This window comes from Jatropha curcas, unplaced genomic scaffold (genome assembly GCF_041381405.1).
Source record: "Jatropha curcas cultivar XTBG-Jc1 unplaced genomic scaffold, XTBG_Jcur_1.0 HiC_scaffold_900_pilon, whole genome shotgun sequence".
In the NCBI taxonomy this organism is placed as follows: domain Eukaryota; kingdom Viridiplantae; phylum Streptophyta; class Magnoliopsida; order Malpighiales; family Euphorbiaceae; genus Jatropha; species Jatropha curcas.
The window spans coordinates 11597-24963 of NW_028322561.1; the positions used below are offsets into that span (position 1 = coordinate 11597).

Here is a 13367-nt window from a genome sequence, read left to right on the forward strand (position 1 = left end):
ATTCAGAGTTAGCATGATCTATGCTTCCATAGACTCCACACGCTGAAAAAGCCATGTTAACCTTCTAAATGCTATCCAGCTTCTTAGCCAATGCGTCAAATTTGGTAAAGAGTAGAGTTATTCCATCAATCTCCAGCATCCCTAGAGTCTTTTTAATTAGATTTTGCTCTCCTTCACATCTTTGACTCTTGTTGGCCATTTACTCCACTAGTCTATAAGCTTCATTAATGGTTTTCTAGAAGAAGGAACCTCCAGCTGCTGTATGTAGAGCACTTTGTACACTTGGTAGAGCCCCTTCAAAGAACTGATGGATGACAAAATGCCTGTCCCAGCCATGGTGAGGGCACTGCATTTGGACATCCTGATATCTCTCCCGGGCCTCAAAAAGACTTTCATCAGGTTTCTGCCTAAAGGTGGCAATCTTTGTTTTCAACTTCTGAGTCTTGCTGGGGGAAGTACTTCTTCAAAAATGCTGCACAGAGCTCGCCCCATTTCCTAAAAGTTCTTGCCGGCATCGAATATAACCAAGCTTTGGCTCTATCACGTAGTGAAAAGGTGAAGAGCCTCAGGTTTTTAGCTTCTTTCGACATTCCATTGATCCTCACTGTGTCATATATCTCGTTGAAGGTTGTAATGTGGAAATTTGGATCTTCATGCGACAACCCTCCAAACTGATTATTTTGTAGCAAGTTGATCAGGGATGCTTCAATTTATAGTTATTTGCTGCGACTATTGGTTGTACAATTGATGCGCATATCCCTTCAACAGTGGGGATGGTTAGATCTACCAATCTACGGTTATCTCCCATTGGTGGTACTTCTTCAAAACTAGGAATCTCTTCCTCTTGATCTTCTTCAAACACTTGTTGCTTATTGTCAGAAGCTAGAGCTTTAACCTGGGGTTTTGCAGAAACTCTCCTTGAAGAGCCTCGTTGATATTTGGGATTTATCCTCCTCAAAGCTGTTGTTGTTCTTTCGATCTTAAGATTTGTAGGAAGCAAATCTCAACTTCTAGACCTGGGCATACAAGGTAATGGTTTATGAGTAGAAATCAAGGTGAAATAAGGAATCTAGATCAACACTATGGATCTGATTACTAATATCAACACAAAAGTGCCTATCCCTGGCAATGGTGCCAAAAACTATTTAGTGATTCCGCAAGTTTACAGATTGTGCAAGTAGTATAATAAAGATATCATCCTTAGGAATAGGGGGACTGAATATTAGTTTTAGATCCAGATGAATTGTCAAGAAATTAAACGAAGAATCATTGAAATTTAAATTATTTAAATGTAAAGCAAATGCTTAAATTAAAAGAAAGGATGCTAGATTTGTTGTAACCAACAAATAAAAGGCACTAACGTTAGGATCAACTCCACTGAACAACATTATGAAACTCAATTCCCATTTTTATCTATTTAGGAATGCATCTTGAAGGGGGAGCGGTCCCTTAATATCTATGCCATCTTCCAAGTGTCAAACGTTCCAGTATCATAAGAACATCTAACTTTCATGGTGTAATGATGATTCCAGCCCATTACTCTCTGTGACTCTCCCTAGTTCCTCAAAGCAATATCTCATTCCTAAGTCTATCACCTAGGTTCATGTGTAGGTCGATCCAATAAGAGACTTTACCTTCCAGTCATTCATCCTCTCATTTCATTTCATACAAATATGGAGCTCTACACATTTATAGGCATTAAGTACACAAACATATAAATCAAGAAAACATCGAATAAATAGAAATGAAAGAAATTAATTAAATAATTATCGCTCAAATGGGTTTTCACCCAACACTAGCTTAGGGAACTATTCACTACATATAATCAAATTACAAATCAAAAGATTGAGAGGAATTAGTAGTTCTAAAACCATCCTTGTGCATAAAGGAAACTAAGATCGAAACCTTGTTTCAATTGCTAACTATGGAGTAGATCCTTGAGCTAATCTCCAATTAATCCTCTTTAAATCAGAATTGTTCCTTAGCTATTACTTGATGCCCATCTGCATTCTTTCTGTATCCTTTTATAGCCTCGAAAAAGACTTGTAGTATCCTTTTTGAAAAGATCTTTGACATATTCTTCTTCTTTCAGTTTGCCAGCTGAGGAAAACATACAGCCGATGCTTTGGTTGTGCTTTTTATGCTATGTATTCAGTATGCCAAATTCACAGCCCGTCATATGGGCAGACAGATTGTGCTGTTGGAACCCTAGCAAAATTCACGACCGATGCAACGGTCGTAACTTTTTATACAGCCGATTGATTGGCCGTATATTTTGCACTGAAAGTTTCTGTCTCGTGAGCTAAAAGCACAGTGGGTGCACTGCTTGTGCATTTTTTCACTAAGTCCTCTTCTTGTGGAATGGTCCAAAATGACTAAAATGACCCCTGTTTTAGTGTTTTCTCCCTAAAAAAGGTAGGACCTGCATTAGAAGACAAGACAAATGCAAAATATGCACAATGCATGCAAAAACTAACTTTAATTTATTAAAATCCCTAAAATTGGACCAAACTAGGAGATTAAAGATATAAATATTTATGCATGAAATGCACACATCATTATAGGAAACAAATGGCTTGTTGTGATTTCTCTTGTTTATTCCTTGGCATTTGTGTTAAAAGAGTAATCATTGAGGACCGACAATGAAATAGCAAATTGATCACATTTGAGTGTTATTTCTTATGTTGCACTATCATACTGTGATCCACGGTGGTTAAGTCATTTATATTTGTAATTATGGATAGATCTTTTGTCAATAAAGGCCATAATTATCACCATGATTCGATATCGATGACTTAATGTGGATGGGATTTTTAGAGGTGTCATTTCTTAAACTGTTTGTTTTAACAGTAAGTGGCCACAATTGTATTTTACTATTCAGTTTGAAAGTCGTTTTCAAAATTATTTGTAAATATATTTAAAAGCCACAATTAATATTGCCTGAGAGGGAGAATGTAAGAATTTTTAATGCGGGCTACTATTAGTTGTGGGCTATTTTAGTTTGTGAAAATGGATCGAATAAATACAGTTTAAGAATATTTATGTGAAGCCCAATTCATGTTTAAGTGATCACTTGTGTAATGGGCTTATGCACCTCTAATGGGCCAGTATAGTTAGGTGATAAAAGTTTAGGCCTAATCCTATAAGGACTTGTGATGGAAAGTCTATAGGATTCTTCATAAATAGGCTAGGTCCTCTCTCCATCCTTAACACTAATTTTGGCTAGTCCATTGAAAGCTGTCTATGCGAAAAAAGGAGAAGGAGAAGAAGATCTAGTCTTTATCTCAGAAATACTAATTTTATTTGCAAGCTTGTGGTTGCAGAAAATTCAATGAGTCAAATTGGAATCTCTGCTTCAAACCATAAATCAGGTATGTAAATTGCTTCTGCCATATAATAATTATTAGTGTTCTAAATTCACGTACTAGATCCAAAATATATCTTACAAAATATTGATCGGTATATGGTTAAGATAATTTTTAGAACAATAATTGTTATATTTTTTAACTATCAAACTAGAGTTTAATTAATCTAATTTTACAAGTTGAAATATTCAATGAAACAGATAAAATATTTAATAGTCCAATTCAATCGATCAAATAAAATATAAACTATGTGATTGAATAAATCATCCTCTATTTGTTTTAACAGGTCCAATTCAGTGGATCAAATAAAATATTTAATAGATTCAATTTTGTAAGTCGAAGTGTTCAATGGATCAAAGTAAAAGTTGAAAGTACCATAAGTTTTTTTTTTTTTTTGTGAAAAGTATAGGGATAAATTTATGGATTAAATTCAAAATTTTTGAAACCGAAGTGGTCTAAGAATAAATAATACAATATTGAAGGTGAAATTAGTTTTTCTAAAATTTTATTGATCACAATGTTACCTATATAATTTACAATGTTATGGACCGAAATATAATAAAAAAATCATAAATTTATAATTAAGGATTAAAGTGTTGGGTTATCAAAATATGTGGACCAAAATTGCTAGTTCTAAAATTGTAGAAATTACTTGCATATGATCAGAAATCTCAAAGCCTTTCGTTTTATTTTAATTAATTTTTAGATATTTGAAATAATCTATATATAAGCTATCTAAAACTTTTCGATTTCACCATGATATTAACCTTTGAATTACACCAGGTTTCCAGAATTCTCGGTTGTGAAGTCTTGACTTTCTAGATAAAATTAAGTTGAAGAGATAATATATTTTGTTGATCTAATTGCTTACGGGTACATTCTGCATTTATGTTATGCATTCAAAGGTTATCTCTTCGACAAAGAGTGGCCGCGTGGTATACATTTCACCTCACTCATTTATATATATATATAAATATATATATGTAAAATTTTGTTTCCATACATAAGAGGTGAGATGGAATGATAAAGATTTCTTCTCCTTTAATTAAAAGTCTCGAATTCGTGCTTTGAGTAATATTCAAAGTGAGCGCTTTACTCTTTCTATAAACTTACTCGGTACGAATCCGGATTAATCGAACCAAATGTCAAAGAGGCTGGACCCTCCAAACTGAATTTTTCTTTACTTAAAAAAAATTCAGATTTATCTTTTCATTCTATAAATATATAAATTTTGGGTCAAAAAAATAAAATCCATGTTCCCCGGCGCCATAATTAAAGAGCGCATTAAAGTATTTGTAACAAAACAATCTTTAATGCAAACATTATTTTTTTTCTTTCTTTAGATTCTTTATTATAATTTTTAATATTATCTTCTATTTTTTAATATATCCCAACATAACTATTGCAGTTATTAAACCTAAATATAGTTAATGTTGCTTCTACCTAAAAATTCAACCATACCTTTCCTTCCTTATATAATAACAGAAACTTGACCCTTTCAATAAGCTATCACTTTCACCAAAAAAATGACTCAAAAGCCAACCTCAAGATGTGCCTTCTTACACCTCTCCATGCTTGCCATTCTTTTTCTATCCATTTCACACTCAGTAGAGGGAATAAAGATGGGAAGATCAAAGGAATGTTTGTATTTGGTAGCTCTTTAGTCGATAACGGTAATAACAATTTTCGACCAAAATCAAAATCTAAAGCAAATTATTTGCCTTATGGAGTAGATTTTTCTTCTGGGCCTTCTGGTAGATTTACAAATGGGAAAAATGTGATTGACCTTCTTTGTGACCAACTTGGTCTTCCTTTGATTCCACCTTTTTCTGACCCTACAACCAAAGGAAACAAGATCCTCAACGGTGTTAATTTTGCTTCTGGTTCTTCTGGCATATTAGATGAAACTGGCTCTATTGCTGTAAGTTAATTTCCCTTTTTGTTCCTTTTTGGCTTTTTTTTTAGCCTTTCATCTATTTAATTTGTTATGCTAATTTGATATTATTGTTAAAAATATTAATTAAAGATGAATTAATTATTGAGTTTTGGTTAAATATTTCCCTGTATTGCATGGAAACCGAAAATGGAAAAATGTGAAAACTCAGATACGAGAAAACGACATATAAAATATAATTTTTACACGGAAAAGATGTATTTTATATAAGAAAATGACAAGCAGAAATGTTTATGAAATGCGAAAATGCCTATGGGTAAAAGTTTCGGTGAATCATAGTTAGTCCTTGAATAAGACATAAAAGAAGTTTTTTTTTTTTCATATTTAATTAACAAATGATTGATGGCAAATTACACATTTAGGGTTTGTAAGTTTATTTATTGGTGAAAACAGGTCGAAGTGATTACTTTGAACCAGCAAATAAGGAACTTTGAGGAGGTTACAATGCCAGAATTAAAGGCATTACAAGGGAAGAAAAAGAAAAGTGAGGAATTATTAGCAAAATACATGTTTGTTGTGGGAACTGGAGGAAATGATTACTCATTCAATTACTTCCTCAAACCACCCAATTCCAGTGTCAGTCTTCAGTTCTTCACTGACAATCTCGCTGACTCCTTATCCAAGCAACCTCAGGTGCATTCACTTCCTATTCTCTCCCAAATATAATGCAATCTATCATTAGTTTCTTAGTTCTGCTGAATATTTTTCTGTTTTTTTTTTTAATTACATTCAAACATTTTAATTTGCATCACGTGGTGATCCCATTTGGTTATGCAAATAGAACTAATCTGCGGTTAAACCGGAAATAGTATTTCCCCAGATTGACTATTTCTCTTATAAGTTCTGATGATTTTAATAAAGTACCACGGATGTAATAATCTAATAATTAAATATCTCTTGTAATGTGGGAAAAGGCTTGAGCAGTTTTTATTTTAAATTTTTGATTTATAAAAAAAAATATAATATACATAAGTAAATTAGGAAATGGTTCTTGTCTTCTTATTTCACACTGCATGCTTTTGTAGGTTTGATCTGCAACATTCTTTAAGGATTACCTTTTACATATTCAAGATTTTTGTTTTAGTGATCAGCATAAAGGATTACCTTTTACCTTCATCTTTTATTCATCATGTAATACTGCTTTTTGATCTTAATGATAATTAAGCAGTTTTTTTTTTAAAAAAACAAAAACAATTTGATTTTGGAACATAGATTATAAGAATATATATCTTTTTTAATTTAATTTTCTAATTTTAGTATGCTGTGGAAAAGCTAGATTTACCACCTTATCGCTAAATAAAAAATGGAAAATAAAAAGCTTATAAATTAAGATTACATAGTGATGTTTAATGAAAGTGAAGAAAAGGGTTATTCTTATGTTATTCTAAAAACACATACAAACATAATACGTTATTCTAAAAACATAAAAACATTTGTGAATTTTAAGAAATAATATTTTTTCTTTCTATTTTTACCCTTGCAAATGATGAACATTAATTGCTATAATTCTAAAAAATCTCTCTCTTTATTGTTGATAATGGTAATATAGTAAATTTATTTAAGGTTTGTCCAACAAAATTAGCTGTTTTGGTAACTGTTTGCTATTTTCGTAGAGTTTAACTGTTCGTTGTTTGAGTAGCTTTTTCTAAAACACTAAAAGTTAAACGTTACATGAATTAATTTTTTATAAAACACTACTTTAACCTCTAAAAGCTAGCTCAAATCTTTTGTAACTGAACACGATAAAAATAGCATTTGTTGACTAGTCAAAACGTTAACAGCTACTTAAAAAGTTGTTGCCGAACACATCCTTAATAATTTATACAAATTAAACAAATTAAATGATTGCTTGTTAGATGAAAAAACTGCAAACGTGACACTTAGTTATGGATGGATGAAGTATATTATAAACTCGACTTTATGGCTCTGTTCGTTAAAATATTTTAAGCTAGCTTTTAACGTTTTCACCAAGTCAAAATTCAATCTCTATTAATAGTAGTGTCTGGTAACATGGATTTCATAATAGTTTTAGAGTTTGAGAGAGCTTTTTATTAAACGTTAAAGGTTCTGTTTAGAAATATTAGATATTTTAGTAGCTATTAGCTATTTTGGTAATTTTTTGATGTTAGCTATTGCAATAGCTGGTAGCTGTTTATATAATGGTTTTTTTTTTGAGAAGAAATGAAATTAGAAATTTCACTAAGTAGAAATTGTATACAGATGTAGATACAAATCAATATGTTTCTAAATTTTTGTTTAGGAAGTCTTATAATAAACCACTTTTACATAGAATAAAAATAATACAATCTTGATTTGAAGTATCTAATCGAGTTGACAGAGTATAGTATTTGTGTCATAGGCGATCGCTTGCTCCACTTGTTAGTTATTCATGGCCACTATTTGACTCTATAGTCTTTCTCTAAGTCCGATCTGATTACCTTTTAATTTTTTCTTTCTATTGGAGAAGAGATATGTACTTCTTTCTGCATAACTATCTAAACAATAAAAGACACTAGAAAAAATCATCATAATGATAATAACAATAACTCAGAACTAATCTGAGAACAAAATTTCAAGATATGGGCAACAATAAATCCCAATATTTAGCGATAATAACTCAGATCTATATACAGATATGAGGATATTTGCAAAAAGAAAAAAAAATAAACAAAAAAGGAAAAGTGGTGACCACCGATAAGAACTCACCGATGGCCACCCGTGGAAGAAGAAAAGAGAGCTTTTAGGTTTTAGGTTTCAAGAGAGAGGCAGAGCGGCTAGGGTTTATAAAGTAGTGTTTATATAACGGTTTAAATTAGAAGTGTTTAGTAAAAATAACTTTTAAATTAGTTGTTTAACTTAAAATGATAAAAAAGACGCTAGTAGTTTAATTAGCTGAATTTTGAGAAAAAAAGGGTATGATTGTCAAAAAGATTTAATTTACAAGTTAAAAGCTAAATGTTATAGGGTCTGTTCGGCAAAAGTAGCTATTTTGGTAGTTGTTAGCTGTTTTAATAGCATTTAGTTATTAGCTGTTTCAGTAGCTTTTCATAAAACGCTAAGCTAAATATTACATGGATTAACTTTTTATAAAATGTCACCTTAACCTTTAAAAGTTAATTCAAAAGCTATGTTACCGAACACCATAAAAAATAGGCGTTAGTTAAAACACTAAAAGCTATTTATAAAGCTGTTGTCGAACATAGTCATAATGTTTAATGTATCATAAAAAGCTCTCTCAACTTCTAAAAGGTATTTTAAAAGTTATATTACCGAACACTGCAATTAATAGACTAAAGTTTTGACTTGGTCAAAAAGCGAAAGGCTAATTCATAAGTTGTTATCAAACAGGGCTAAACACTGGAGCTTTTAGCGTTTTGAAGAGATTAATAATTTTTTTTTACAATCATTACACTTATTATTTTTTCTTCCAAATTCAACTAATTAAATACGTGAGATCCTTGTTGTCATTTTAAGTTAAATAATTAATTAAACAAATATCTTGGCCGAATATTTCTAATTTAAACCTCTCTGTAGACAATTGTCATCTAAAAGCTAAAAGCTAACAACTAAAAGTTAATAAAATAGCTAACAGTTAATATTGTGAATAGATCCTATATATGGAGAAATTTATATTAACTGCAATTATGTCTATATAATTTTGAATCTAATGACTAATAAAGGTATACTCTCATACCAAATGGAGCGTATATAGCACACCTACTCTCTGAAGTTTACAATATTAACGAAATTAATGTTGATGCAGAAATTGTACAATATAGGGGGTTGAAAGTTTGTGTTGATGTCGGTGAATCCAATTGGGTGCTATCCATATGTAATTACCAACTTAAAATCTCCTAACAATACTTGCATTGAAGCTCTGAACAATGCAGCTGAGCTCTTCAATGCTCGATTGAAGTCAACGGTGGACGCTACCAAGCGACAAATGCCTGCTTCTCATTTTGTCTTTGTCAATAGCTACAAGATTATCGCGGATATTATCCAAAATCCTGTATCCCAAGGTAAATTTTGGAGTATTTTTTATTCCCTTTCTTTATTTGTAGTTTCAAAAGTGGATTTTCATATTTGAAATTTCTTTCTCAAGATCGATTTTTTTTTTTTTAAAAAAAAACCAATTCAAATGATTGAATATTCTGAATTTTAATAGTTTTATAACTTTATATTTAAAATTAATATTAAAATCTACGCCTATTTGAACTGGCTAAATACCCAAAGGATTCTTTATATTATATTTTTACACAGCTAAACATATTATTAAAATATTCAAACTTAAGCTATTATTTACTATTATTTTCATTTTAGCTTTGGAAAGTGAAATTTTAACAATAGTGAGAGTTGAACTAAGTGTCCGACTTTTAAAGTAGTCTCCACTCAGAGAAATGTTAGGTGCAGTAGAGATGTGGGAAGTATCATTGCTCGCACCACAGTACCATCTATTCTCATTTCACCTCACCTTTTTTTTTTTATTATTTATTTAGAGGTTGATGAGACAAAATAACACTGCGGGCTAGACAATAAAGGTAGCTCTTTTTTAAACTCACCAAATTTGTGCAAAACACTTATGGTCGAAAGAGATCTCACACTCCACACATAAGTAAAAAGACAACCAGATCACACTTGATTGATTTCACCTCATCTTATTCTAAAAAATATAATTGCCTAAAAACTAATGTTTTGGGTTTTTATTTAATAGGGTTCAACAACACCAGCAATAATTGTTATGAAGTGGGAAGTGTAAATGAAGAAGGAAATGGTATCTTAAGCGAAAAAGAAGGAAAGGTTTGTGATGAAAGGAGAACTCATGTTTTCTTTGATGGGTTGCATCCAACAGAGGCAGTGAATATTCTTATAGCATCTAAAGCTTTTAATTCTACTCTTACAACTGAAGCCTATCCCATTAATGTCCAACAGTTAGCTAAGAATTAAGTTTCCTCAACGTTTGGATGATAAACCTATTCTTGCTTCAAAATTTTCAAATATTAGAAGGTCTTGCTTTCTGTAGACGTGAAAAATATCTTCTATTTTTTTTAATTTTCTATTTCTCTTAATTTTTTATGTAATGGTTAAGTGCTTTTTTAATCTCTCTACTCTTTTATATTTGTTTTTGTAATGAGAAGACAATAATTAAAGTTTGAATTGTTGATACTTTATATCACTAAATTATTGCTATATTCGGCAACAACGTTTCAAGTAGCGGTTAGCGAACGCTACTTAAAAAATTATTCGGTAACATAGCTTATAGACTAGCTGTAGAGGTTAGGGTAATGTTTTTTGAAAAGCTAATTCGTGTAACGTTAACTTTAGCATTTTATGAAAAGTCACTCAAATATAAGGATGGACAGCGTTTTTCGCAAAGGAAAATATATTAATAGAACAAGCTTGGTTCATTTTAGTCATTAAATTGGTTTTCTCTTTTAAATCTATTCATTAATCCTCAAAAGGCCGATCCTTTAATGTTTCCTACTTTGGTAAGAGTTTTAATTTTGAGTCGCCACCCTCTTTAGGGAAAATGTAACACCCTAATTTTTTTTATAGCTTAGATAGTAATTTGTCGGTCTGTGAATAATACTAAGCGATCGGAAATTGATGTTTTTTCGATCCTGAAGTATTATTATTCACAACTAATATTTTCGATAATTATTTTGGAGCATACATATATATTATTTTGATGGGCAAGAGAGTAAGTTATGAATTTATTGGAGAAATTAAGTAATTAATGAATAGTAATTCGGGGTCTTTTTTAGAAATTAGAAAGATTGAGGATTTAATTTATTGAAAATTTTTAAAGAGATCTATGGAGATAAATATAATTTTTAGAAGATGTTATAGGGTTTAATATTGGCTATTAGATTAAAGTTTGGAGATTAAATCTCAACCACCCATTCAATAACTTCCTAAGGAAGTTGTTCAAAATTTCAAAAATGCCCTTGAAGCTTTGTAAAAGCTTTTTTTCCTCCTCTTTTTCCTTCCATTTGATTTTCCTCTCTTCTCCCATTTCATGGCCTAACCCTTTACTCTCTCTTCCTCTCATTTTCTTTTGATTTCTACCTAAGAATATCATAAATTAAACCTAATTAAACCTAAAGCTAGTGATTATTCTTGAAGATTAAAGCATAAATGGTGATTGTGGCTAGTGGGGTTTAAGCCTTTGGAGATTTCTACAAGTTCAAGTAAGTTGAGTGTTGATTTTGAGTTAAATTATGGGATTTAGGTTGGGTTTCTTGAATTTTTTACATCTTTCTATTTGATCTCTTCCTCTTCTTAGCTTTTCTATTTGTTGATGGTGACTTTCTCTTATGTAGAGAAAGGGAGAACTATGTAGAACGGACTAAGTGAAGTTCATTTCTTGAATTGGTGTTTTTTTTTTAAAGCTTCTTAAAGCTTAATTGAAAGGTTTTTGTTCACTAATTTCATCTCCTTTTGCTTGTTCTTTGAATTCAAATTTTAGGATTCTATGAGATAAATTTAGGAATTTTGTGATTTTTGGCTTAAATAATGTGTTTCTAAGAGTTTAATTGTGTTCTTGGGTGCCAAATTAGTTTGGAAGTAGGTTTGATTGCATGAGAAGGTTTCACCTTCTATTTTTCCTATGAGTGGCAAAACCACCCTAGTGTGATAAGACTTGTTTTTTCTAGAATTTAATTAGTGATAATGCTTCTAAATTAATTCTAGATATGTATTTTATGTGTTGGGAAATTTTCCTTACATGAATTCTTATCTTAGCTAAATTTTCCTATGACTTAAAAGCATGAGAAATTGGGGGTTTTGATCATAAGCATGCAAATGGTGATTTGACTATATATATGTGTTATTGAGACTTAATGAAATGTTTGAATGATTAGAATAAAAAGGAAAGTCCTCCTCTCCTTTGCCCTTAGTTAAGGCCAAACCTAGGAAGAGCATGAACCTAGGTTTGTTTTCCTTTTAATTGGAAATTCTTATTTAATTACGGTATTAAACATGTGGCTTAGAGTTGGTAATCATGCTTTGCCTAAACCCTTAAGAATGTAACTTTTCCTATAACTTTGAAAGTGGGATTTGGACCATATCAGGTGAATTCATATATATTAAATGTTCTTTTATGCTACACATGATTTATATATGAAATTATCAAGCTTGAATGAAAGAGAAGATTACTTTTTGATATGGAACTTCATTTGACTAAACCAGAGAGGAATAGGTAGCCTTGTGAATTCCTTATCATTAATTGACTATTTTCTTTCCATTTTGATGCTTAGCATGTATTTAGAATTTGACATAAATATCTCTTTTAAATTTTGAAAAAAAAATGATAAATTTTCTATGACTTAAGACAAAGAGTTTTTGGATAAGACGTGAGTTTATGCATGCTTTAAGTTTAATTATGCTTCTTTAAGTGCAATAAGTATCTTGAATGAGTCGAATGAGAAATAGGGAGCTTTTATGGTAAAAATCACTTTTGTGACATGACTTTTCTTATGACATGAAATTTATGAACTTTGGAAAATTGTACAAGATTTTGCATGTTTAGAATATATCTATACTTCTAAGGATATAATTAAGGCTTTAGATGAGTTGCATGTAAAAAGGAAGATTTATATGATAAGAATCACATGAATTTTTGAAATATGAGATGTCGTATGGCTTTTCTTAAAATTGAGTTGAAAAGAGTTTTTACATGTTATTGATGGCTTGTTGAATGTGATAGTGCAATTAATGTAAAAACAAATATATATATATTTTCTTGATGAAAGTGTATCTCAACCTAACTATATAGCCTCAGTATGCTATTATTTTCTTACTTTTAAATTGATAATTCATGTTTAAAAATAATGCCTATCATGTGGTTAAAATTTGGTAATGAAGTTTTTGATGAATTCTTAGAATTGACTATTTCTTAAAACATGAGATTTGGAGAATTTTGGAAAATGGTTTAAGATTTGTATGAGAAGTGTCTAATTATTTTTTAATTATCTAACTAAGGTTTTAGTTAATTTAAATGTAAAAGGAAGGATTAATTTTTTAAAATCACATTTTGGGCCATATGGACC

At 30.7% G+C, this 13367-nt stretch overlaps 1 protein-coding gene, 1 non-coding gene and 1 pseudogene across 2 annotated transcripts; all 3 read left to right on the forward strand.

The window, feature by feature from the left end:
- Positions 1–329: 329 nt before the first annotated feature.
- Positions 330–436, forward strand: LOC149491677 (small nucleolar RNA R71). Its single transcript, XR_016319334.1, has one exon. It is a non-coding gene; the product is annotated as a small nucleolar RNA R71 (small nucleolar RNA).
- A 4478-nt stretch (positions 437–4914) lies between these two features.
- On the forward strand, positions 4915–6441 carry LOC149491678 (GDSL esterase/lipase At1g71691 pseudogene; annotated as a pseudogene).
- Positions 6442–9118: 2677 nt separating this feature from the next.
- LOC149491679 (GDSL esterase/lipase At1g29670-like) lies at positions 9119–10263 on the forward strand. The gene is made up of 2 exons (XM_089717133.1): positions 9119–9338; positions 10031–10263. The coding sequence occupies exons 1-2, from the start codon at positions 9119–9121 to the stop codon at positions 10261–10263; spliced, it is 453 nt and encodes a 150-aa protein (XP_089573259.1).
- The last annotated feature ends 3104 nt before the right edge of the window (positions 10264–13367 follow it).

Bases quoted from the DNA above. Each gene is read 5' to 3' on its own strand.
- LOC149491679 (XM_089717133.1), top strand. From the start codon at position 9,119: ATGTCGGTGAATCCAATTGGGTGCTATCCATATGTAATTACCAACTTA. The intron at 9,339-10,030 runs GTAAATTTTGGA...TTTATTTAATAG, and splicing joins CCAAAATCCTGTATCCCAAG to GGTTCAACAACACCAGCAAT.